The 24,835-nt window shown below is 36.1% G+C and overlaps 3 protein-coding genes across 4 annotated transcripts; 2 read left to right on the forward strand and 1 right to left on the reverse strand.

The window, feature by feature from the left end:
* The first annotated feature begins 124 nt into the window (after nucleotides 1-124).
* On the forward strand, nucleotides 125-4,745 carry LOC110766205 (Ran-binding protein in the microtubule-organising centre protein). 2 transcript variants are annotated; one of them, XM_021969493.2, is made up of 12 exons: nucleotides 125-652; nucleotides 777-878; nucleotides 1,112-1,192; nucleotides 1,305-1,414; nucleotides 1,567-1,702; nucleotides 1,842-1,940; nucleotides 2,234-2,339; nucleotides 2,458-2,912; nucleotides 3,001-3,174; nucleotides 3,276-3,473; nucleotides 3,737-4,063; nucleotides 4,384-4,745. In XM_021969493.2, exons 1-12 carry the CDS (start codon nucleotides 356-358, stop codon nucleotides 4,474-4,476), a joined length of 2,178 nt encoding a protein of 725 aa, XP_021825185.1. In that variant the 5' UTR covers nucleotides 125-355; the 3' UTR covers nucleotides 4,477-4,745. The 2 variants fall into 2 exon arrangements, with proteins under 2 accessions (XP_021825185.1, XP_021825193.1); XM_021969501.2 differs by having other exon boundaries at nucleotides 127-652; nucleotides 2,461-2,912.
* Nucleotides 4,746-4,966: 221 nt separating this feature from the next.
* On the reverse strand, nucleotides 4,967-7,423 carry LOC110761738 (patatin-like protein 3). The gene is made up of 7 exons (XM_021964293.2): nucleotides 7,190-7,423; nucleotides 6,922-7,103; nucleotides 6,566-6,752; nucleotides 6,292-6,453; nucleotides 5,677-5,982; nucleotides 5,418-5,593; nucleotides 4,967-5,268 (listed from the first exon to the last, which is right to left on the reverse strand). Exons 1-7 carry the CDS (start codon nucleotides 7,328-7,330, stop codon nucleotides 5,199-5,201), a joined length of 1,224 nt encoding a protein of 407 aa, XP_021819985.1. The 5' UTR covers nucleotides 7,331-7,423; the 3' UTR covers nucleotides 4,967-5,198.
* A 5,647-nt stretch (nucleotides 7,424-13,070) lies between these two features.
* On the forward strand, nucleotides 13,071-16,374 carry LOC110765646 (P-loop containing nucleoside triphosphate hydrolases superfamily protein). Its single transcript, XM_021968816.2, has 6 exons — nucleotides 13,071-13,474; nucleotides 14,076-14,305; nucleotides 14,426-14,684; nucleotides 15,334-15,513; nucleotides 15,611-15,760; nucleotides 15,934-16,374. The coding sequence occupies exons 1-6, from the start codon at nucleotides 13,445-13,447 to the stop codon at nucleotides 16,099-16,101; spliced, it is 1,017 nt and encodes a 338-aa protein (XP_021824508.1). The 5' UTR covers nucleotides 13,071-13,444; the 3' UTR covers nucleotides 16,102-16,374.
* The last annotated feature ends 8,461 nt before the right edge of the window (nucleotides 16,375-24,835 follow it).

Consider the following 24,835-nt stretch of genomic DNA (forward strand, 5'->3'; position numbering starts at 1 on the left):
ATGTCATTAGAATGTCATTATACAGAGAAAATGTTCAATATGCCAAAAAGGTATTGACTCTTATCCTACAATGTCAGCAGATGAGATCACCGATCTTTCGAGATCCCCAGACCTCCACCCGGTGAGAGTAACAACACCCGCTCTTTCTGTCTTCTAATTTACAGCCACGTGGTGAAACCTATAAAAATAACCTCCAATCCATCCACATTTTTCTACCTCGTGTCCACTCTTTCGGTTTCAGAGAAGCATTTTCCCTTCCGGCCCTCCACCAATTTTCTATCTATCTCTTTTAAATACAATCATTTTCATTTTCCTTCCAACCAAACACCCCGAAATTTTCCCGAGAAATTCTAAAATGGACACAACGCCGATTAACTGGGAAGCCCTGGACGCTCTCATCATCGATTTCGCCAAATCCGAGAAGCTAGTCGAAGACTCCTCCTTTACGACGTCGTCTTCTCCACCCTCTTCCCCACCTTCTTCTTCTTCTCCCTCCTCTATATCCTCCTCGTCTTACCACTCGAGATTGATCATTCGCCAGATCAGACGGTCGTTAGAGGCCGGTGACATTGACGCCGCCATCGATCTCCTTCGCTCCCACGCCCCTTTCATTCTCGAAGATCACAGGCTCCTCTTCCGCTTGCAGAAACAGGTACTCCAGCTTTTTGGCTGCCGAGAAAACGCCCGAAAATATTGTAAATTACAGTTTTTAGGGGTTTTATTTGTTTTTTGTTTTTTCATATCAAAATTATTAACTTTGTGCTATTTTCTTAAAGAGGTTTATTGAGCTATTGAGGAGAGGAACCGCAGAGGATCGTGATTGTGCAATTAATTGCCTGAGAAATGCTCTTGCTCCTTGTGCCCTTGACGCTTACCCGGTACTTAAAAAACTTGTTCTTTGTATTAAGCATCGTAAAGTTTCTTCCTTTCAATTATCTTCTAATGGAATTCACCGCTAAGAGACTAGAGAGGTTGGCTGTAGCTCTATTGTCCGTGTGTCAAAATTGAGCAAATATGAGTATTGGGTTTGTGCGAGTTTACTAAATGTTGGATGCAAGTTGCTTACTCTGTTCAATTATGAGTTCTGATGGATGTTTTTATTGCATTCAAGGAAGCCTATGAGGAATTCAAGCATGTACTTCTTGCTTTTATATATGACAAAGAAGATCAAACTTCTCCAGTAGCAAGCGAGGTGGGATATTTTATGTAATGTCAACGCAACTATGACCAATGATTCTTTTCTTTTTTCCCCATACCATACATGTAGACTGACGTAAAGGGCATGTTTGTTTTATGTTTTCCAGTGGTCCGAAAGGAGGAGGTTTGACATTGCTGGATTGATTTCCACTGTCTTAAGAGCCCATTTACATGCTTATGATCCAGTCTTTTCGATGACATTGATATATTTAATAAGGTGTTACTTCGTTGAATTTAATTTAGTTTCTTGCAATCAATATTATTCAATTCTTTGGGGTGTGAGTGAGTGAGAGTGCCTGTGTGTGGGGATACAGCACAGGCACTAGATTCATTGTAGTTGTCTTTTAAAGTTATCCCTGTCTTATGCAGCATACACAAGGGATTTTGTTTTCGTCAAGGAATTTCGTCACCCATTTCTGATCTTACTCAGAGGCTGCTTCTTGAGGAGCGGGACCCCCCTGCAACACCCCAGGAGAGCCTGTATGAAGCACCTCCTTTCGATGAGGTGAGATTTCTAAAATATGAACATTTTTCCGTAGATGTTACAGGAGGTAAACAAAGAATTATCGTATAGTGAGCATGTCTTATATAATTACACTGCTAACCATGTCTTATATAATTTCATGTGTGGTTTGGAAAACCAGGTGGACATACAAGCTCTTGCACATGCTGTGGAGCTTACAAGACAAGGAGCAGTTGATAGCTTGAGATTTGCTAAGGGTGATTTATTTCAGGCGTTCCAGGTTATTAATTACCTTTTCAACGTTATTTTCATCACAGTTGCTTTAAGTTCGAATGTATGTTATTATATTTCACAATTCATAGGAGCTCGGTCATTGCATGCTTATTTGTCCTTTTCTTTTTTCCACCTACATCCATACTCTTATTTCTTGCATGTTAGCGGTTCCCTGGAAAAATAAACCTAATGATGCTAATGTAAATCATTATGAGGTTCTTTGAATTATATATGGTTGGCTCGCTCAATATTTTGACTTTACTGGTATTAATTATTGTTCTTAATACTTATCGACTGCAGAATGAATTATGTAGAATGAGGTTTGATGTTACCATGCTTGATGAGCTTGTTCGCGAGTACTGTGTTTACAGGGGCATTGTGGATTCTGGTCTTCCATCTTCTTCAGGTGATAATTCAACTTTTTCATTTCATTATTTATTTTTAATGTTTCATAGACGTGTGTGTGTTTTTTTAATCTTCTTCTTAATTTCTGGTTCTCCTACTGATCTACCTCCCAATGACAGCAGCTGGAATACAAAGCCCTTCCAAATCGTTGAAAGTTGATCAACCAGGGATTGGGTATTGTTTGTCAAGAGGCAGTTCCCATGAGGTAGATTGTGGTGCCGGCAAACATTCTGATGGTGAAATTTCCATCAGTACTAATGATAACCTAGGTGGTTCCCCTGGAAAGAATTCTGAAGTGACTAGCATGCAAGGAGTAGATGTTGAATTACGTTATGCTTGTGAGTCAACAAACAACCATGAAGATTGTAGCACCAGTGGATCACATCAGTCTGACAATCTCAGAGTTCCACAAAGAAGCAGAGCCAATGTAACTGCAGAAAGAAGTAAACGCAAGCGATGGAGGGGAAGACAAGATGATCTTTGTTTTACTACTGGCGTTTCCTGTAATGAAACAAGTAAAGAGCTTAGCACGACGGCCATGGTTTCCAATATGTGTTCATCAAGGGAACAGCAGGTTTTGTTCTGTTGTAATTACTTATATGTTGTAGTGGTAGTACTATCGATGTTTTTGGTTGTTAGTTGACAAGAGTGTTATTCTGCAGGCTTCAGAATGTTTAAGTTTAGACATCAACAATGTGGAGGATAAATATGAGATTGTGCTTGGGATGAAGGAACTAACTAGCAAAGGAATGGCTGCGGAGGTTGTGGAAGAAGTTAATGCTATGGACCCAAACTTTTTTGTACAAAATCCCACTTTGCTGTTCCAACTTAAGCAGGTACCTTGAGCATGTAATGTCAGTGACTTCATTGAAGTAAATGGTTTTTATTAAGATTTTATGATACAAAACTACTGTCTAATCTTTTCACCAACCTGTAGGTTGAATTCCTTAAGCTTGTCACCTCTGGTGATCATTCTAGTGCTCTGAGGGTTGCTTGCTCTCATTTAGGTCCATTAGCTGCTAGCGATCAAGCTTTACTGAAGCCCTTGAAGGAGACTTTGTTAGCACTGCTCCAACCTAATGAAGATGCACTTGGAAAAGGCTTGCCCTTACATGCTCTTGCAACTTCACTACAGGTATCCCATGACTAATTGTCATAATTCAGTTAATAGGAACTGCTCATGCAATTTATTTCATTAATTGATTCAGTTCTTAGTTTGTACTGCATTCTTTAAGGTTGCAGTTGGTACTCATTGCACAACTCTTTTCTGCTAGGGTTTTAGGATAACTACCATCAAATCGTTTTGCTATCTGGACACAGTTCTTAAATGTAATATATATTATTTACAATGCACCATGCCATAAGTAAGAATTAAACAATTGCTTCTGTGTCGGATAGGTTGCAATTGGTAGGAGGCTTGGCATTGACGAACCCCAGCTTATGAAAATAATGAGAGCTACCCTTCACACACATAATGAGTGGTTTAAACTTCAAATGTGTAAAGATCACTTTGAAAATCTATTGAAGATTGATTCCTTAAAAGATGTTACTACTCCTTCGCTCGCTGCTGCTGCAACATCAAAGTCAAATGCAGATAGTTGCTCTAATGGGTCTTCCCAAGTTACAGTATCTTCAAGCACCAGGATGGTGGAAGATGGTAGCAGTCTGACTCAAGTTTCATCTAGAGATGTTGTGTGTGACGAAAATGCAATACTGAAAGTAATGGTAAGTTATGAACTTAAGTTACATTTTTCTGTACCCTGCCTTGCCTTGAGTGGTGGTTTTTTGGTTTTGAGGAACTTTTTAGTTTTACATCCATAGGCTTACCAAAGATTGGCATCTCCATTGCACATAATTTGTCATTCCTATTCCTGGTCTTCCTTACAACATAAGATTACTTGATTATCGATACATTCCCCACCCAAAAGGGTTCCCTTATGTCAACAAGAAATGTTGATCCAGATATTTGTATGGTTACCCCATCTTCTAAATTCTAACACATGTTTGTTCCGTACAACTAATTTTACTATTTTGGACGATTGCAGGAGTTTCTAGCTTTGCCCAGGGCTGATGCCATCCATCTTCTTGCACAGTACAATGGAAACGCTGAGACAGTCATTCAGCAAATATTTGCATAGTTTGAATTGTAGCGGTATTGCAGCTATGTACAATTAATTTTTCCCTATTATTTGATTCAATTTGTGCATAAGCGTTTCCCATGTAGATAGACATACACGTAGTTACAAAGAGAGTTACAGTATTATGTCTTGTTAACGCTTACTTACACTGGCTGTTCTTGGTATATTATTATTTATGGGGATTCTGTCTGAAAAATCAGCCGTTAATAAAACACTGTTGGTTGATCAAAAGAGGAAGAAAGCATTGCTGGATTGATTTTGTGGTTTTATATTGTTTGTTAGCATTGAGGTAGGTCCAATTTGCCTTAGGTGTGTGGGTTTTTGGAGTCTTCCATTGCCTTGATTCTAAATGACAATGCATGAAAATTGCAAAAACCCCTATATGTGAAGCATCAAATAAGTCACTATTGGGTTTGAAAATGGAATTGAATTTTCTTTTTCCTTTAGGAAAAAGATAATTATTTAAATTTCATTAATAAAAAGAACTAAAATACAATCAAACGTTGTAACCGGCAAAAAGAATTATAATACAAATATACAATCAGCGTCCATCCAGCCCCAAGACACAATTAGGAGCCCTATACCCTTCGCTTATGCAGTAGAGGCTGCTGTGCATTATTATGCTAAATTTCCAAATAATTTTCAGAAAATATATTTCCAAATTCAACCATTTGCATTGCCATTGCTAGCTAGAAGGAGCAGCACACTTACAACACAACTCATTACTTTGTGTTGGCTTTTGGTGATTTTGACTCCCGGAGCTTCTTTTCGTCCGAAAGTAATTTTGCAAACCTACAATACAATACAATACAATACGAGCATTTTCTTGGTCAACAAGCATTAACACAATCAATGATGATGATGAGGAGTCGTTGACTAATTCTAATTCAAGAAAAAATGTTGATTCTGCATCTGCAGCATAACCATCTGATAAGGGTTACCTTTGAAGTGCTTGCTGATTGGTGCCACCATTTTCAACTGGTTCGTAGAGACCCGTATCCAAATCCATGTTTGAAATTGGTTTCTGGAGCAATGTATTCCCAACTTCCACTAGATTTTCTAAGTTCTTCTGGGTAGCTTTATCAGCTGAAGCTAGATTTCCCTCTAGTGTGTCCTCCTGGTTTCTCAATAGAATATATATTTGTAAATTAATGAACATATAAATTATAATATAAATATATTATATTCAAACTCAGTTACCTCAATTCTGAGGTAGTTCTGTTCAGATTGGAAGGCTTGGAAAACCACACAGTTGTGGTAGTCAACCATACAAGCACTTGCTTCATTATAGCATTCCAATAAAGGACTTGACCCATCCTCGTACAACCACCCTATAATACCCCATTTGGAAGCCTTCTTAGCATTGTACTTCAGCTCACTTCTGTCTGAGCCTGTCCCCAACGAAACCATCAAAAGACGATCGTAACACTCCTTGGGCTTAATCTCCATGAAATCTGGATTTTGCTTCTTAATTTGTTTTATCACTTCACTAATGGCAACCAAAGCCTGCAACCATATTAAATTTAGCAACAGTAAAATTAAGTCAGTCATGCCACACCCTCCAAATTGCATACAAAACACTGCGTCACAGTCTGAGAAATGCTAACGGGACTTGCTTAAAAGAAAGTTTCTACATGGATGTGCTGCCGCGTCATGATTTTGGTTGAAGAATTAGCGTTGAGCTGTTAGTGAGGCTGTACATGAAACTTTCTTATAAGCAAGTCTCGTTAGCATTTTCCGTCACTCTTACTCTACATGGTATACTAAACTCTAAACCCTATCCAAAAAATTCATGCGTAATTATAAGAGCATCACCGGATTATTAGCGGCCACACCACCATCGATGAGGTTGAACTCTTTTAGTTCCCCTTGTTGATCATCGTTTTTAAAATAGTGGGCAGGGAAGTAAGTTGGTGCTGCTGAGGTACCAATGCAAATGTCTGAAAGTTTAGCATTCAACACCGGACGGCTTGTCACCTTGATCATGACAAAAATACTTAGAACTTCGCTTAATTATCAATCAAATTCCACATGAAATTATTGATTTCTCATAATTGGTAATTAGTAATTAATATATTGAATAAACAACCTGATAAGAGGAAAATATGACAGGCAGAAGTTTCTTGACGTCAAACGTTGGAATAACCACTTTTGTTAAGGTTTGGTCCAACCTTTTGTCCCCTACTATCTTTCTGATTAGCTTGTGCAAATACTTTCCATCATACTTGGGTCCTGTTAGAACTTTAACTAGATCTACAACTGTGGCACACAATCCCCTGTATATTCATGAGTAACCGAAAGAGCATTAGTTACTAGTTTAGTGGTACTTTTCTTCATGTTGTTTGAAGAGATCCGAGTTCGAATCTTTCTTCTCCGACATAAATGCAAAATTATATATCGATGCATCTAATTACAATTTTCGTATTAGTGTTTCAATAATATTACCTTGATTGTGGGAAAATTTTTGGACAGTTGTCAAGGTAAAATGGGACAATATCTTTGGCAGCGTATAATGGTCTATTGTTGTCATTAGGTGCTGCTAGCATGGTCGCAATTAGACCACCTGTACTTGTCCCAGAAATAACGTCGAAGTAATCTGCAAGCCTTGCATCTTCACCATCTAATTCCTAATTAGTTAATACCACCTAATTAATAATGTAATTATGTAAAGCTTATATATCGAAAACGAAAAGGTTACCAAACGAGCCCTTACCTGAAGTTGAGATTCAAGATAAGCGAGAAGAACACCGGGGATGATTCCTCTAATTCCTCCTCCATCTATACTGAGAACTGTTATGAGTTTGCCATATTTTGGAGGCTGAATGACATTTACAGATGAGCTGCTAGTTTCCATTTGTTGTGACAAGCTTGTGGATGTGGTGATCGATATAATATGTGAACCTATATAGATACACAATAGAAAATAACACGGTGGCTTGGACTTGGAGGCATTGGGTTTTGCGTGCTTATACCATGCCTTCAATACTCCTTATTTTATAGCCATTTGTTCATACTTCAATATCAATCCAATTTAATAAAACCTAGGCAGTTTTTTTGGTCAAGAAAAAAACCTAGAGGTAGTGTTTTCAAGAACATGTGTTGGTTTACTAAAGGATTATAAGATAAGGTCAAGATAAAAATTATTGGACTTAACTGATGGTCTCCCAATATGAAGTACATTATTGCTATTCAAATCTTAAAATAGGTTAAATTCTAGTCTTACTAATGTCACACGAAATTCCAGCAAATATACGTTTGTTTCCGTGACCAATTCAATCAAAATAAAATAACCTTTGTGGGTTTATTTTATTTTATTTTCTTGTTCAAAGAATAGGAAGATCAAATCCACAAGGAACACAATTAAATTAACAAATTATCATATAATGATTATATTTTGCAAAGATGAAATCCAAGAATTTTTGACATTTGGGTGGCAATGTTGGTGAGCCAGTCCAGTCAATTCAAGTAATGTCATACTAATTACTTGCACTTTCTTTTAGGGTTCGTTTGGGAGTTATTTTGGATAGGCACGTGGGCTTCTCCATATCACTTTACCTGCCCGTTTGACATTGCTTATTTGTGATGATAAGTGATTTTAAAAAAAATTTGAGAAGCCCAACCCGTTTGGTAAACTATGAGAAAATCACTTATTGTTAAAAATTATTGTGAGAGAAAACTATAAGGGAAAGTACTTAATGAGGTGCTTTCATTTTTTGATTATACAGGAATCAATTTCGAAGAGGCGCTAAGTTTAATGATTATGTGATAATCATTTTCTGATTATGTGGGAATTAGTACCAACAATACTTTTAACAAAAAAGTTTATCAAACGCCAAACTGCTTTCTCTTACAACAAATCTTACAGCGATTATTTTCACAGTACAATAATACCAAATTGATTTTAAGTGATTCTGAGGAGAAGCACATGGAAGGTGCTTCTCCATAAAATCACTAAAATTACTTAAAATGAATACATGGGAAAGTCAATCTCCATAGTACTTTTTAACCTATTCTAATCACTTTCAAAAAAGCATGTTTCTGTTACATACATACATAATGTATATATAATTAATATAATTTTAAGAAAGTCATATCATATCTTTCTCTCTTCAGGTTTGGGGTGCGGTATTGAGTATTTATATATTCCATACGAAAAGTCTAAGCGCGTGCTTTAAATGTAAATATTTAAGATTATCCAGGGTTTGGTTAACCAAGTCATGACTCATACGCTCTTGCAAGATTAATTAATAAATATTAATCTTTGTGGTTCATAAATATTCAGGTTAATAATTTATAGCAACTAGTAGCAATGAAAATGAAAACCCACACGAAATTGGAGGTAGGTAAAGCTAAATGAGCTAATTCTACAAGAAATGATAACGGATCCTAAGCCTTTATATTTATAATCTAGGATCCGTTATATTTAGACATTTATTTGCCATCCCTACTCCCAGCCCCTTACCCTCAACTTTCGTGGTTTTTTTACTTTATTTTTTATTTAAACAATAACATAATTGTTAATTTTAAATAATTTTCTAATAAAAAAGCAAATTTTTAATACTTAAGTTTTTGATGTGTTATATTTTAAACAGTTAAATCCTTAGAATGATCCAGATATTGCGAAATATGGATAAATGCACAACTTGCATAGGCTCGTGATCCCGAGCAACTGACCCTCGTAAAACTGATAAAACAACTTGTCTGATTAAGAAAAAAATAAAAATAAAAATAAAAATAAAAATAATGAAAGGTTTACTGGTCAGAAGCCCATTGGACCTCGAATATGAATATGTTAGACTTGTTTTGATACACCTTCCGGCATGGAATGCAATGCACCTGACATTAAATTCATTGAAACTTTAGGTGCCACATTCTAAATCAGTGGGTGCCAAGTGGGTAATTATGGGCTGTGCCCAGTGTCCTTTCTTTTCTTGGTCAGAGACGCAGTGTCCAGGTTTTGTCTTGAAGCTCAAGCAGCGGTACCACTGGTACTGGGTTTTGAAGCAGCTGTATTCCATTGTTAGAACTTGTATATCACAAAGATTTGCTACTCACCGACTTACGTGTTTTGGCAGTCCTCGCTTTAATTCTCTGTGCTTTTGTCTGCAAATTAAAGCCCCAGGTGGAGGATAGTTTTATTGTCTCCGGCGGTAGTATACTACCACACACTTAACACGATAAAATCAATGTGGGATTGAGTTGAATTAAAATACATGAAATTTTGATGTGTTATGTGTTTCTAATTTTTCTAGAGGTGAACTGCTTCCTGCTCCGACAATCGGATTCAAAAATTTCTCCGTGTCAAGGTGATAAGTAAGCTATGATTAATAGTTGTGACATGACAATATAAAAAGATATATATTATTTTGTTGTCACTAATATATGTAAGGATTTTGTCAAGGATGTCGAGTTTTAACCGTTGATGCATATGCGGATATAGGGTGCATCAAACGGCTGGGACAGTCGACCATCTTTGGATTTCAAATATCATATTCTTCCTGGTTTAGCAAATAGCAATGACCTAGTTTCCATATGATACCAGTGCCCTTAACTTATTATGTTGTCCCCATTACAATGATAGAGGGTTGTTTAAAGCGCAAGCAATGAATAGCTCCTGTGGGACAACGAGGTATACTCATAGATTCTTCAACCGTAATATGATAATAATATATATACCACCAGCAAAGTTATACATATATATATAATAACATATATCTAGAGTGTAATACTTGGTTGTCACAAAATTATTTAGAGTGGGCTTCACGTTTGTATTTTTTTTTTGGACGAAGTGGGCTTCACGTTTTCCTTCATATATATATATATATATATATACATTTTTTCTTATATAAAAATATTTTGAAGCTTTCAATGTAATGTAACCCATTTCTGAAAGTTGAAAGAAACTTCGACTTTAAAGAAAAGTTGACACTTGACTCACACACGCACACAGAATTTGGGCTCTTGAAATGAAACACTTGGCAGTTGGGTTCAAATGGGGCTGGAAAGTCATGTGATTGCATTGATGGATTTTCTGAAATAGGATTATTTATAGAGCAGCTGCTGCTTCTTCTTCTTCCCAGCACATCATGAAATGGATTTTCTAAATTAATCGGTCATTAGTTCACATAAATGCTAATCTATATATACGACTTTGACCTCTTCTAACTCTTGAAATAAAAGATTGAACTGGTAAATGCCTGAAACAGAAAACTTCCTTCCTTGATTAGCAAAATCAAAACTCGTGTTTGGAATCGTAATTATAGCTTTTTAATATTGGAAGCAATGAAACGTTTCTAGACCTAATCATTTTCAAGTTTGACTTTGCAAAAAAGTGCTTTAACTGCCTCTAACTTTTTGAGGTAAACAGAAAAATTCCCCTCTATTTTTTCAAATCTTTTAAAGGATGATTTGAAATTCATGACATGATAGCATCGTTTTGTAATCAAGGGAATGCCTAAGATAGAATGCTATAAATGCAGGTGCATCAATTTGATAGCTAGCTATCCTATCTAGAATTGTACTTTGGTCTGTTGGTGAAAATCAACATCACTCTATCACAATTCACGATCGAAAATACTGTCCTCATTTTTCTGCAAGTAGGAACGTTTACATTCATGTCAATAACAGTGTGATATGTGTGCAGAAGTTTTTCTTTTTGTAATTTTAATGAATTATTTTTGTATATGTGTCAAATTATAATTCGCCAAAAAAAAAAAGTATGTACTGGTAGGCAGTACAAAAATTAAAAGGGTTTGAGTTGAGGGGTCATCGCTCCATCTCTATCTTGTTTATTGGTGTTTTAATGGGATCTCCCCACAAAAGTTGTCCTGTTCTACAATGGCGGAACCATGAATTTTTCTAGAGGTGTGCTAAAATTTTAATTTTAATTTTTTGTATAGAAGATCTATATAAACAATGAGAACCAATTTTTTTTTTTTTTTTTGGGTATGCTAATTGATACAATAAGAACCAAGTGGGAATCAGAAACTGAAACTGTGGGAAGCAGAAACACGAACAAAAGTACAATTCATAGCAGTAGCATATCCAAAACATGTACACAGAGGCATAAACACAAAAGCTTTGTTGCACTTGTAGATCTAAATGCTAACCTGTAAATCGGAAGAAGAAGAAAAGAGAAGAAACAATGGTTCCCACTCACGTGGCCTCCAAACCACAAATATATTGCAAGTATGTGACTTTGTGGGCCAACTAGCTTAACAAATGGTGGACTAATATTCGTGGGGAGTAGGAAATATCTTATAAAATTTGCACCAAATTAGTATTTTATTAAATCTTGCACCAGGCTGAAGCCCACTCTAGTCTACATGTAGTTCCGCCCTTGCTGTTCTATTAGCATAGAGTTTGAGTGTTTGTTTTCTTGTGGAAGGGTTTATACTTCCAGCGAAGGGGTAGGTTTTCCAACCACCTTTGTTTAATCCAAAATCCGTCTTAATTTAGAAAGAGCTATGTAAGTAGGTTTAGAAGTCCTTAATCCACTTTACTATTTCCTTGCATCTGACTTCTATAAATTACAAGAAGCATAATGTTGTAGAAATACATTTGTTAGTAATCCTTATTAGACTTTATTTTTAGCACAAGGTACCAATAAAACGTGGTTGAAGGGTCACTATTAAATTAAACAATAGTCTAATCTCAAATGCGCACCAACCATAGAACTCTAATCATTCAACTTAATATAATTCTCATTTACTCTAAAATAATAATTCAGCCCAATCTATCTGAAATAATAATTCATTCCAATGTAGTGTACCAATCGAAGTCTGTTCAAGTTTAATATTAAAGATCTTAAGCCACTTAAGAAAAACCAAAATTTAGAATTGGGAATTGGTAGCTTAATTCTTATTTAATGAGTTCCACAATTCCCACACATCTACTTTATTTATATATATAAAAAAGTTGGCAAATAACAACAAATCATAGAATAACAACTTATTTTAGTCCTCTATATATATAGGGTCGAGAGCTTCAGTTGAGGGATCTCTCAAATAAGTTTATTTGAGGGACACCCTTGTAGGGATCACTCCGTATTGTATTTCACCAATCTAAATCATTTATGTTTTAGATAATCATCCAAAGATCATCTCTGCAAAAAATCACTTGAATCCGATATCGTTTGACCACTCAATTGTGTTATTGAAATTTTAATACTTTTTTAAAGCATTGTGTTCATTTATTTTGTAGGATACAATTGGACGTCGAAATGGTTTCCAATTTGTTTAATTTTTTTGCAAGGATGATCTATGAATGTAGACTTAAAAAATAAATAGTTTGGATCGTTGAAAAAAATTCATAGAATACCCTAAAGGAGTGTTCCTCAAATAAAATTATTTGAGAAATCCCTCAATAGAAGGAGACTGTATATATATACTTGTAATTTATAGATTCTATCATAATCAAACAAAAGTCAAAGTCTACATTTTTCCTTCTCTTTTATTATCTTTTATTATTATTTTGTTTCTGATTTTCCTTTTTTTGGTCGGAAACTCTCTCCCCTCTTCAACGCCTCAAGTCTGTTGCTTTTGTTGGTATGCAAACTTGGACTTTTTAGATTGCGCTAGGTTACGGCATTTGGGGGTCGGATGGCAATTTGATTAGAATTTAGAAAATGCTTATATAAAAATAAAATCTTTTAGGACATTACCAATAAACAAACAATCCCTCGGAGACCAAACAACAAGAAGAAGAGTTAGGCCTTGTTGTGCTGTGTGTTGCAGCGTTTCCCACTTGGCCTTTCAATTTTTTTCATGGCCCTGTTTCCCAAAAGACCAAAAAAAAGCTCCAAAACCCAGACTCTTTTTCTTTGGCTTCCTTTTTCTCTGTAGCTTTCTCTCTCATCTCTCTTTGAGGAACTGGCTTGAGGGTACTCGAAGGGTGGTATGAACAGTACTCTCTGAGCTCTGCCTGGTGGTCGGTCTTTGTTTGCTTTCTCTCTGCTTCTGGTAAAACAATGGCTGAAGACATCTGTTTCTTCAACAAGGTGCTGCCTTTACTCCCTCCTTTTCGTTATTTTCTGCTTTTAATTCTCAAGTTCACTTTCTGTTTGAAAGGAAGTAGTGGGTTATGCTCAAAATGCTGTTTTTATACATAAATTTTGTTTTTTCAAAGAAAATATTGGTAAGAGATGTATTCTGGTAGTCTTGAAGCATATGTGGGCGTCTTCTTTTTGTTTTTCCAGTTTCTTTTTCCTTAATCACGTGTAAAAGGTGTTATCTTCAAGGCTGTTCCTTCAGCTTTGTGGGTGAAAGAAAAATGTATATAGATTTGAAGGAGAATGTTTGGTGCTGGCCGCTCCTCTGGATGTTCGATCTGGGTTTTGAGACTTTAATAAAATTTATCTGTAACCAAGTTTATTATGCTGTTAATATTACCGCTTAAAAGGACACTTACATTTGTATTCTTCGAACTGGGTTAGTAGTAGAACTAGTATTTAGTGGTTCTATGGATTGTTATACTTGATTATTGTTGTGAGTGTTACTTAGAGAGCATACATTACATTTGTGTATACCCATTACAACTTTTTCATCAACTCTCCTTATCAAAAATTTCATAACTCCCCCTTTCCCAATTTTGGTTCACAGGAAACTCTGATCATAAAGCCTCCTAAGAAATCTCCTTTGTTATTGAGGATGACAGTCCTAGTATTTGCAATGGTCTTTGGCGTTTATATCTGCTCAATATGTCTAAAGCAGTTAAGTATCCAAACCATGACTAGATTTCAAAGCATCAAAGTCATTGCAAGGCCTTGCCACGACACCAAACTATTAGAAATTCCTTATAAGCATTACCCAATGCCTGAAACTTTTAGCAGGTAATTGAGAATTTGCACTTTTCAAATTTGAATTTGGGCATTTTCAGCTTTGTTTGTTTTTGTTTCTTTGGATAAGAGCATCTTCAGCTTTGTTAAATCTCTGTTTTGGTCTATTTCTAGGGCTGAATGTGCACGCAATCCTGTAAGATTCTTTGCAATCTTGTCGATGCAGAGATCGGGGAGTGGGTGGTTTGAAAGCCTATTGAATAGTCATAAAAACGTTAGTTCTAATGGAGAGATATTCTCCGTTAGGTCTAGGAGGGAAAATATATCTTCAATTGTACAGACTCTGGATAAAGTTTACAATTTGGACTGGTTCAGTAGTGCTTCGAAGAATGAGTGCTCTGCAGCAACTGGCTTCAAGTGGATGCTTAATCAGGTATACAATGTCTTTCTACTTCAAGCCAATAATTGTTATCTATTACAAAGTCTTCTGCTCAGTGGTTAGTGGAAAGCTTATCCTTTTAGTGACAACTAGTAGGAAATGTAAAACAATGCGAACCATATTACTGTTTAAGAGGTTGTACTAATAAGGTCTTGGAAACTTAGATCATGATTGGTCCAAAGCATCAGAACAATCAATAGGGTATTCCCATGCCATGGTCCAGTAAGTTGTCAACTTTCTAACAGATTCTGTTTAATTAATTACATCTTTTGTATGAAGTTTTTGACGTGATAACTTACGAATAATGAATAAATTTGTATATGATGTGACATGAGGGGTGGTTGGCCTTCTAATATTCTTAAAGGCAATTGTTTTACTGCTTAATCACCCAGTTAACTTCTCATTTTACTCGATTTTTCGATTCTTAATATTTGTGTTATGTCTCATGAGTCATGACGAGGAGGTAAACTATTCCTTGTTTCATGTTGGCCTTATATATGTACCATATAAAGCACCAAATTGACTGAAGCGAGACCATATTGGAATCACAAAGATATTAAAGGTTGCAATCACCAAATTGACTGGTCATTCTTGTTTTTCTCCTAGGGGAGATGGTGGAAGAGCTAACTTATGGCTTTTGCAGGGGTTAATGGAGCACCACAAAGAAGTTGTGCAATACTTCGATCGCAGGGGCGTCTCTGCAATATTTCTCTTTCGAAGAAACTTGTTGCGTAGAATGGTTTCTGTTCTTGCTAATTCTTATGATCGATATGCTAAGCTATTGAATGGAACCCACAAGTCACATGTACATTCAGAAGAAGAGGTCTCTCTCTCTCTCTGATATACCTCTCCCTTCACTCCCCACCACAATCACATTTTCATTATCTTAAATTTTATCTGGTGACTTCTTGTATATGCAGGCTGATACCTTGAAAAAGTACAAGCCTACTATCAATTGCACGAAGTTGATTACTGATCTTAAGGAAATGGAGTTGACAACTTCAAAGGCTTTAGAGTACTTCAATAGCACCAGGCACATCGTTTTGTTCTACGAGGACATTAACCGCACTGTAAGGATCTAAGTAAAACCTTCATGAAATCTTTGAGTTATCATATATTCTTGTAAATATTTTCATTATTCACTTGGAGACTACTACCATAAGACTTATAATTCTGCTACTATTTTTGTGTACATTTTCCTGGAATTATGCATCTAAAGTAGTCATTATTTCTTCTTATTCAGAAACTAAAAGAAGTTCAAGAGTTTCTCAGCCTTCCACAGATGGAATTAACCAGCCGTCAGGTAAAGATACACAACGGACCGTTGTCAGACCTTATCAAGAACTGGGATGATGTGAAGAAGACACTTATAGGAACACCTTATGAAGATTTTCTCCGCTCGGACTATTAGGCGTAGTCCTCTGCTAACTCTTTGATACTGGTGTACATACCAACTCAAGTTATTCTTACCCCAGAAGCTGACAGGATACCGCCCGTGCTTTAAAAATTTTTGGCCGCAACAACACAGGCCTGGTGTTTTGATCCTTCTTCATTTTTGATCTCATCAACACTCTGTTGATGTGTCCATACACCTTTTTTCTTTTTGTTAACCAGACAGACACATTGTATATGTCAGCTAAGCAATGTGAGTGAATATGCAATTCTTTGATCTCTATTTTGTTTTCTTGATCGCCCTTTAATTTATATTTTGTTTGGTGTTCTGTTTCCGTGTCATGTTATTTTGTGGTTCAATATTATCTGAGGATGTACATTGCAATTTGCATGCAGTTTCTTTAACTGTGTTCTTCATCTTGCACAATAACCACTTGGGTATACGAGTTCTTCCATTTTCTTCCATTTTCTCTATGTTGGATTTCTTGTTGGGGAAAATACTTTTTATGCTTTAGGCTTTAGCATTGTCTGCAGAAAATTTATAGACAAGACAATCTTTGCTCATTGAGCTTCGTCCTGCAGTATTTCTGGTTCAATTCCACTCCTTATTTAATTACGACAGACCAGTAATCTTTTGCTTCTTATTTGTGTATTTGTTATTCACTCATCAAAATACAGAAAAGAAAAGTATGTGTTATCAAGATGGCATTTTTCCGACTTGAAGTTGATATGATTCTTCTATTGCAAACTTGAAGACATGTGCGTTAGGTTAGGTCCAGAAAAATATAAGTGAACTGTAATTCGATCAACAAGTGTTTGGCGACTCATCTGAACAAAGGAACCTGTCAACCTGGGCTGAGGCCTAAAATGTGAGTTTTTCTTTTGGGTCAAAAAACAGGCATAGTCTATTTGAACCCAATTTTTCCCTTTCTTTCTTTCTTGAATGCGTAGCCATCTACACATCCTCATTATAGAATTTCGCCACCTTATTGACATGTCCTTTTACTAGGGGTGGGCTCGGTTTGGGTTGGTTCGGTTTTGGGCTCAGCCCGAACACCGAACCGTAGGTCTCTGTTTGGTTATTTTGGAAACCGAAACCAAACCATAGTTGATGAAAACCGACCACTTCAGTTAACTGGACTTAATGGGTTGGTTTGGTTCGGTTTGGATTTTTTTGGCTTTCAGAGAGAGAGAGAGAGAGATAGAGAGATAGAAGAAATAACAGTTATGAAGAGGAGAAGAAGAAATAAAAGAGGGAGAGATGGAGAAGAAGAAGAAGAAGGAAAAAAACTGAAACTATGTATTATATATATTTCTTGTAATAATATTATATATATAATATTTTTTTAATACCATCTGTTTGTTTGGTTAAACCGTAGTTTTGAATTTTGCAAACTGTAAACCGAATTATATATTTCGGTTTGGTTTGGATTCAAACTGATGACCAAAAAAAGTTTGAAAAAAACCAAATCAACCCTAACCATCGGTTTGGTTTGAGCGGTTTGACCGGATTATCGGTTTGAATGCCCAGCCCTACCTTTTACTGATATGTCATACCCTTAATCTAATCCACAATAGATAGCATGTATCTCTCCTTAGGTCTTGAGCCCTTGGATTCCTAATGAAGTGAGTAATGGACCTCAACTTAATGGGTATTCTTAATTTGTGTTTGCCTTTGATTGAAGGGTCCAAGTTGGATTATAAAATGGCCTGTCGAAATTAGACTCATGAATAACACTCTTCCCCACATTCCTTTCCCTTAGTACCCAAACTTTGCATTTGTATATATATGGTGACATTTACGCACCGCATATTGCTGATCGCATTTTTCATAATGGTGTGATTTGCGAACGATGCACTAGCATGATGAGTCTCTCACCAGATTAAAAATATACATTTTTTGAGAAATGCAGTAACAACTTTGTTAGAAATGTGATTAATATACAAGGGAAAATACTAGGCTTAGAGCATCTCCAACAGTATAAATCTTTGTACAAACTTCAGGGGGTCCTTGGTTTTTGGAGTACAAGCGATAGTCTAAATTAGAGGGGTGAGGGCACACAACCAAGTTACTATGGGAGGCCTTTTCCTTTTGCTATATAGATGAATGGCCAAGTACCTGATCATAAATGGTAGACATGCAAGAACACGTACATATAAATATATATAGGGCATATTTTAACACACATATAGATATATAGTGGGGGATAGATATCATAGATGCCCTAGTTCTGAATGGAATGTCCAACGCCGAGGCTGTTACCTGAAGCTGTGGGCCTGAAGTCATCTACGCCATGTGCGGGAGGTGGTGGCTGTGCTGCGCCACCAACCTGACCACCTTGTGGTGGAGGCGGAGATGCCACAACAATTGTTGAAGCTTCAGTTGTGCTCTTACCATGAAAGTCATTAATATGATCTACTTTGTTCTCCAACTCGTTTTGGTGGGTTTTGGTGTGTGTTTGGAAATTTCGGAGTTTGTTTTTACTCCTTGAATTCAAAGGCCTTGCATCAATAGACTGAATTTCCCAAGTTAAGATGATCAGTAGGGAAAGGAGAGAGTAAGAAATGAAGGTTAACTTGTTTAAAGCCATTGTGGGGAGGGAAAGCTAAAGGTGAAAGAAAGATGATGGAATTGATGTAACTAGGACAGAAGTTTCCCGTAGAGTTTTGAATCAACTATTCTTGCAAGCAAGTGCTAGACTAGCTAGTTCAATTCGAGCAAGCTTAAATTGAATCAAGTCAACTGTAAGCATACGAGTTTGCTTAGAAACTTCCCTCTGCGGGGGTATTTATAGAGGGGAGGCCACTGCTGAGGCTCAACTCCCAACCAATGAGATACTGAGAACCTTTTGACTTCAAATTAGTAGAAAAATTAAGATGGTCATCTCTCTCTCTCTCTCTCTCTCTCTCTCTCTCAAGTAGTGTGATAATTATTATAGTGTAGTACCGATAGTTTAAACTATACAAGGGGGAGAAAGGTTTCTAACACACACACTATCAAAGTGTCACGGGTATTCGAACTTGAGACCACTAATCTATAAGTCAATGTTCTTTTTCCACTAGACTAGATTCTACTGGCGGTGTGTTAATTAATTTTAAAAAGGGCCATGATATATATAATTAGAATACAGGCTATAACTTAACATGTACATCAAGCAAACAACAATACGTAGATTTCTAGAATGTGAGGAACAAAAGTTTCATATTGTTCTCAGTTTAGAAAAGGGGTCACCACACAGAATAATCTTTCTTTGCCTCTAGTGGTGCATAACCTTGTACTCATGACAATAGTTAGACTTTCACCCTCCTTTTTCCTCCAAAATAAAATGAAAAAGTAATAGGCACTTTAGTTTGTCCAAAAACAAGTCATTTTAATTGCCTTTTAGTGTAATAGGGTCCAAAATAAAGCAAATGATGAGAGGAGAGCTCCAAAAAGCCATGCCTCATTGCCTCAACATCACATGCATGTAATTAATCAAATAATTAAATGAAACTTTGTTAATTGCTTGCTAAGACAAAATGTTTCGGGGCCCATTTGAAAGCATCAAATCAAGCATGCAAGCTTTCTGAATTACTTTACAAGGAATATGCGGTCACATCCATTAGAAGGAATAATTCTGGAAACGAAAGAGATCAATTATATTGTTTGTTAACTTATATGAAAAGTGAAGAACAAGTGTATATTTTTCTAGGTGTTCTTACTATAGTATATATGCTTGGAGGTTATCCGCCATGGAACTTGAAAGTTTGTATCGAATTGAAGAACAAAACAATGCACCATGACGATGAGAAAACCGGAGGGTGTGTGTTAAGTTGTTTTTCTTTGCCTTCCACCACATTCATGGGCATCACCACATGTTGAGAAAATAAATCGTAATTAAATTGGGCAAGTTGAGTTTTTCATATCACAATATATAATATCGACTTTCTTCACTCATATTGCCTATTGATTTTGAGTTTGACATTCTAATTTTGAACATGGTATTAGGTATGACAATTCATGTTTGAAGCCTATAATAATGATCACACGTTCGACACCTCATGGCGTGTTGACAACGTAAATCACACATCCAACCTCTACCCATATTGTAAGCAAATCAATTAAATCGTTTTCCCTATTCACCATATTGAGGTTGATTGTTTTTATTTTACGTATCAATTACCACATATGATTACTATGACCCATTTTAATTATTTAAACTGAACCTTAACAACTTTCTAATGTTCGTGTGAAACAATGGTTCTCCGATTGATCCGTTCCCTTATAGAACCCTCTCTTGAACATAATTCATGGTGTTATTATTTAATTTGGTTCTTACAAAATCTTAACACACTAGAAATCAATTAGAAAATAACTAGTGGTTAATTTTGAGTTTTTCTCTCTAAATAGACTCTCTATGGGTTTTTTAATAATATATCGCGCTATTATAAATTTAATTATAAAAAGAAACAATATATTCTCATACCCTCCAATCGGCTAATAGATCTGTCTGTCATTTAACAAAAGTTTGCGGCTCCACAATATAAACCTTTCCTAATTAGAGCTCCTATCTCATTCTGTCACAATTGGAATGTTAGGCTTAGTATAAGTGATGCGACAATTTGCATTCTCAACACGTATATGAATATTAGGTGACATTAAAAAACATGTAGCCAAATTAAACCTAACATCTACTGATCTAATGCTAAAATAATTGGTAGAGCATTAGAGGACCGAGATTTTTTGAATTAATTATGACGTTACTCATGAGACTTAGAATACCTATGTGAAATTTCGTAGTCTCAACAATACCTTCTTCAGAACGGAATTGGGGACACCAACAAAGTGTACATGTATATAATTACTTCCGTTCACTTTTTTTTTAATGCCAAAATTAGAAAGGAAGAGGGGGAAAAACTCACACACATGGAACCACTCCCGTTCAGTATTTGATATGCATAAAAAACATTTGGGACTGCAAAAGGGTCGAAACACAAAAAAGAAAAAGAAAAATAGCTAATTATTGAAACATGTATAATTTCATGGGTTAGCGTTGCCACCACAATTGATCGTGGACCAAATATCTGAGTGGCTGAGTCTTTATAAAGGGTGCTTCTGGAACACAAAGCTGTGAGCCCCTGATTTATTAGCTAAGCAATGTGAGTGAATATGCAATTCTTTAATCTCTATTTTGTTTTCTTGATCACCCTTTAATTTATATTTTGTTTGGTGTTCTGTTTCTGTGTCATGTTATTTTGTGGTTCAATATTATCTGAGGATATACATTGCAATTTGCATGCAGTTTCTTTAATTGTGTTCTTCATCTTCCACAATAACCACTTGGGTATATACGAGTTCTTCCATTTTCTCTAGGTTGCATTTCTTGTTGGGGAAAATACTTTTTATGCTTTAGGCTTTAGCAGTGTCTGCTAAATGTAAGTGAACTGTAATTCGATCAACAAGTGTTTGGCGACTCATCTGAACAAAAGAACCTGGACTGAGGCCCAAAATGTGAGTTTTTCTTTTGGGTCAAAAAACAGGCATAGTCTATTTGAACACAAATTTCCCCTTCTTTCTTTCTTTCATGCGTAGCCATCTACACACCCTCACTATAGAATTTCGCCACCTTATTGACATGTCCTTTTTCTGATATGTCATAGCCTTAATCTAATCCACAACAAATAGCATATATCTTAGGTCTTGGGCCCCTGGATTCCTAATGAAGTGAGTAATGGACCTCAATTTAATGGGTATTCTTAATTTGTGTTTGCCGTTGATTTAAGGGTCCAAGTTGGATTATAAAATGGCCTGTCGAAATTAGAGTCATGAATAACGCTCTTCCCACATTCCTTCCCCTTAGTACCCAGTGACATTTACTGACCACATATTGATGATCACATTTTTCATAATGGTGAGATCTGCGAATAACTCACTAGCATGATGGGTCTCTTATCATATTAAAAATGTACATTTTTTGAGAAATGCAGTAACAACTTTGTTAGAAATGTGATTAATATACTGGGGAAAATGCTAGGCTTAGAGCATCTCCAACAGTAGTAGCAAATAAAACTCTTCAAATTGAATTTTGTTGACCTACGTGGCAATTTGAAAAGTCTTATTTGCTACTTGAATAATTTTTGCTCCAACAGACTCTTCAATTCGATTAATGCAATATTATGGAAAATAATGAAAAATATTAAAACATGTGAAAAATGTTTATGTATTTATTATATGAATAGAAAAAAAATGCATATTTTTAACATTTTCAAGGTAGGTTTTGTTTTTCTAAAATAAAATTAAATGTTCGAAGAGCTAAAGTCAACTTGTCAGTCATGAAGAGAGAGAAAGAGGTTGCAGCTTTCATGATTGAGGTTGAAGAGGCTGTTGGAGAGAGTTTTTCTGATGTGGCTCATCTATTTTAGAACTCCAAAGCTGTTGGAGATGCTCTTACTAAATTTTTATACTATATTGTGTAACGTATTTCTAATAGAGGCGGACCACATTATATTGGTGAGCTCCACCTCTATTAAAGAGGTGGTACACAATGTGGTATAAAAATGTGGTAACCCTAGCATTACCCATCTGCAAGTAGTATTAGGCTACTATTAGCTATATGTATATAGACTCAATATGAGATTGATGCACTCCTGAATATCCATCATATAAATAAACAATGAATTCTTACCTTTTTAAGAGATGCACGTGGTTAACAATGTACATAGACTTAATTATGAGTTTGATGCATTGGAAAACCTACATAAACTCACGCAATGTATGATAAAACTAACCCTAAGAATCTTAGTCTCGTATTTGTTTAATTTCCCCAAGACGTTGTAATTCTAAAATGGACTCATATTGTTGAAGTTACCGTCACTAAGTCATAATTAACATTAAAGAAACACTAGTGAAAGTAGCGTACCCGTGGAATATGCTATAGCTAGCTATAAGCCTATAACTTAACTGATCATATGGTACCACTTGTCTTGTCTCTTGTGTGAAAATGAGACATAAGGCACAGCTGTACGGTTTGTGCAGATAGTTCATCATGGTAGGCATGCGAGGCAAGCTTATAGTAGCCTCTTGGAAGCCATGTAGAGGCAACTTTTATATTTTATCAACACATGGGCCGACTGTAAAGCAATACAAACAGCCAAGGTAAGAAAAACTTTTGGCAGTTGTGCATGGTTAAGCTTAAAGCTAGCCGATAAAGCATTCACGCCACAAATGCCAAATGGCTCGTGAGATGAATAAAATAGTGGTTTCTGTTCAACAATGTCAGGGTGTTTGGGTTGGAAAGCTGAACCGGTCTGTCTTTCCTGAAAGTCCTAACGTTTTGTGTGAACAAGAAGAAGGGTTGAAGAACAAATATATAAAACAAGAGCAAAGATAGGTAAAAAAGTTTTTCAAATTGAACATGAATGGTGGAGAATCAGAGCTACTGGTCCTCCACAGATCCATGTTGCTTGACGTATATTATATTGCTTCAACTTATTATAATATGATTTCAGAAGTAATGCTTGCTTGTAGTACCATAATGCTTTCCGGCTCAGATTTCTAACTTTAAATCATCACAAGTTAGAAAAGATTGGATGGCTGTGAAATGAGATCACCAGCTATTTCTATGGTTTTATTGCATTGTATCATACTTTATGATTTCCCATCTCTCCCGTTGATTAATAAAAAATAAAAAATCATATACTTTATGGTTAAAGAGAAGTAGAAACGAGAAAAGTTGCATATTAAAAATGGTTTGCATGGGACATGCAAACTGTTGACAGGCCATCCTACGACCCTAATAGTGTAATATTTATTTCATTTTGTTGTTGCCATGAGTTATGCTCTATACATATTGAATTGCTTAAGTTTTTGGCGAGTACGTAAGAATTTTTCGGTAAGGTAAAGGATTTGAATTTGAGACCTTTTACGATATTATAAGGAGAAGTACCTTAGTTGATGGCGGCTTAGGTGCCTATTACTTTTTCATTTTATTTTGGAGGAAAAAGGAGGGTGAAAGTCTAACTATTGTCATGAGTACAAGGTTATGCACCACTAGAGGCAAAGAAAGATTATTCTGTACAAGGTTATGCACCACTAGAGGAGAGATGACCATCTTAATTTTTCTACTAATTTGAAGTCAAAAGGTTCTCAGTATCTCATTGGTTGGGAGTTGAGCCTCAGCAGTGCCCTCCCCTCTATAAATACCCGCGCAGAGGGAAGTTTCTAAGCAAACTCGTATGCTTACAGTTGACTTGATTCAATTTAAGCTTGCTCGAATTGAACTAGCTAGTCTAGCACTTGCTTGCAAGATTAGTTGATTCAAAACTCTACGGGAAACTTCTGTCCTAGTTACATCAATTCCATCATCTTTCTTTCACCTTTAGCTCCCTCCCCACAATGGCTTTAAACAAGTTAACCTTCATTTCTTACTCTCTCCTTTCTCTACTGATCATCTTAACTTGGGAAATTCAGTCTATTGATGCAAGGCCTTTGAATTCAAGGAGTAATAAAAACGAACTCCGAAATTTCCAAACACACACCAAAACCCACCAAAAAAAGTTGGAGATCAATGTAGGTCATTTTAATGACTTTCATGGTAAGAGCACAACTGTAGCTTCATCAATTGTTGTGGCAGGTCATATTAATGACTTTCATGGTAAGAGCACAACTGAAGCTTCAACAATTGTTGTGGCATCTCCGCTTCCACGACAAGATGGTCAGGTTGGTGGTGCAGCACAGCCACCACCTCCCGCACACGGAGTAGATGACTTCAGGC

The sequence above is a fragment of the Prunus avium genome, chromosome 7 (genome assembly GCF_965620075.1).
Source record: "Prunus avium chromosome 7, drPruAviu1.hap1.1, whole genome shotgun sequence".
NCBI lineage: Eukaryota > Viridiplantae > Streptophyta > Magnoliopsida > Rosales > Rosaceae > Prunus > Prunus avium.

Excerpts from the sequence above, each read along its gene's own strand:
- LOC110761738 (XM_021964293.2), bottom strand. The coding sequence starts at position 7,330 with ATGGAAACTAGCAGCTCATCTGTAAATGTCATTCAGCCTCCAAAATAT. Across the intron at positions 6,454-6,565 it reads TCATATTTTCCTCTTATCAG|GTGACAAGCCGTCCGGTGTT; the intron begins GTTGTTTATTCA and ends GTCATGATCAAG. Across the intron at positions 5,983-6,291 it reads GTGTGGCCGCTAATAATCCG|GCTTTGGTTGCCATTAGTGA; the intron begins GTGATGCTCTTA and ends ATATGGTTGCAG.
- LOC110765646 (XM_021968816.2), top strand. The coding sequence starts at position 13,445 with ATGGCTGAAGACATCTGTTTCTTCAACAAG. Across the intron at positions 14,306-14,425 it reads ATGCCTGAAACTTTTAGCAG|GGCTGAATGTGCACGCAATC; the intron begins GTAATTGAGAAT and ends GTCTATTTCTAG. Across the intron at positions 15,514-15,610 it reads ATGTACATTCAGAAGAAGAG|GCTGATACCTTGAAAAAGTA; the intron begins GTCTCTCTCTCT and ends TTGTATATGCAG.
- LOC110766205 (XM_021969493.2), top strand. The coding sequence starts at position 356 with ATGGACACAACGCCGATTAACTGGGAAGCCCTGGACGCTCTCATCATC. Across the intron at positions 1,941-2,233 it reads ATTTATTTCAGGCGTTCCAG|AATGAATTATGTAGAATGAG; the intron begins GTTATTAATTAC and ends TATCGACTGCAG. Across the intron at positions 2,340-2,457 it reads TGGTCTTCCATCTTCTTCAG|CAGCTGGAATACAAAGCCCT; the intron begins GTGATAATTCAA and ends TCCCAATGACAG.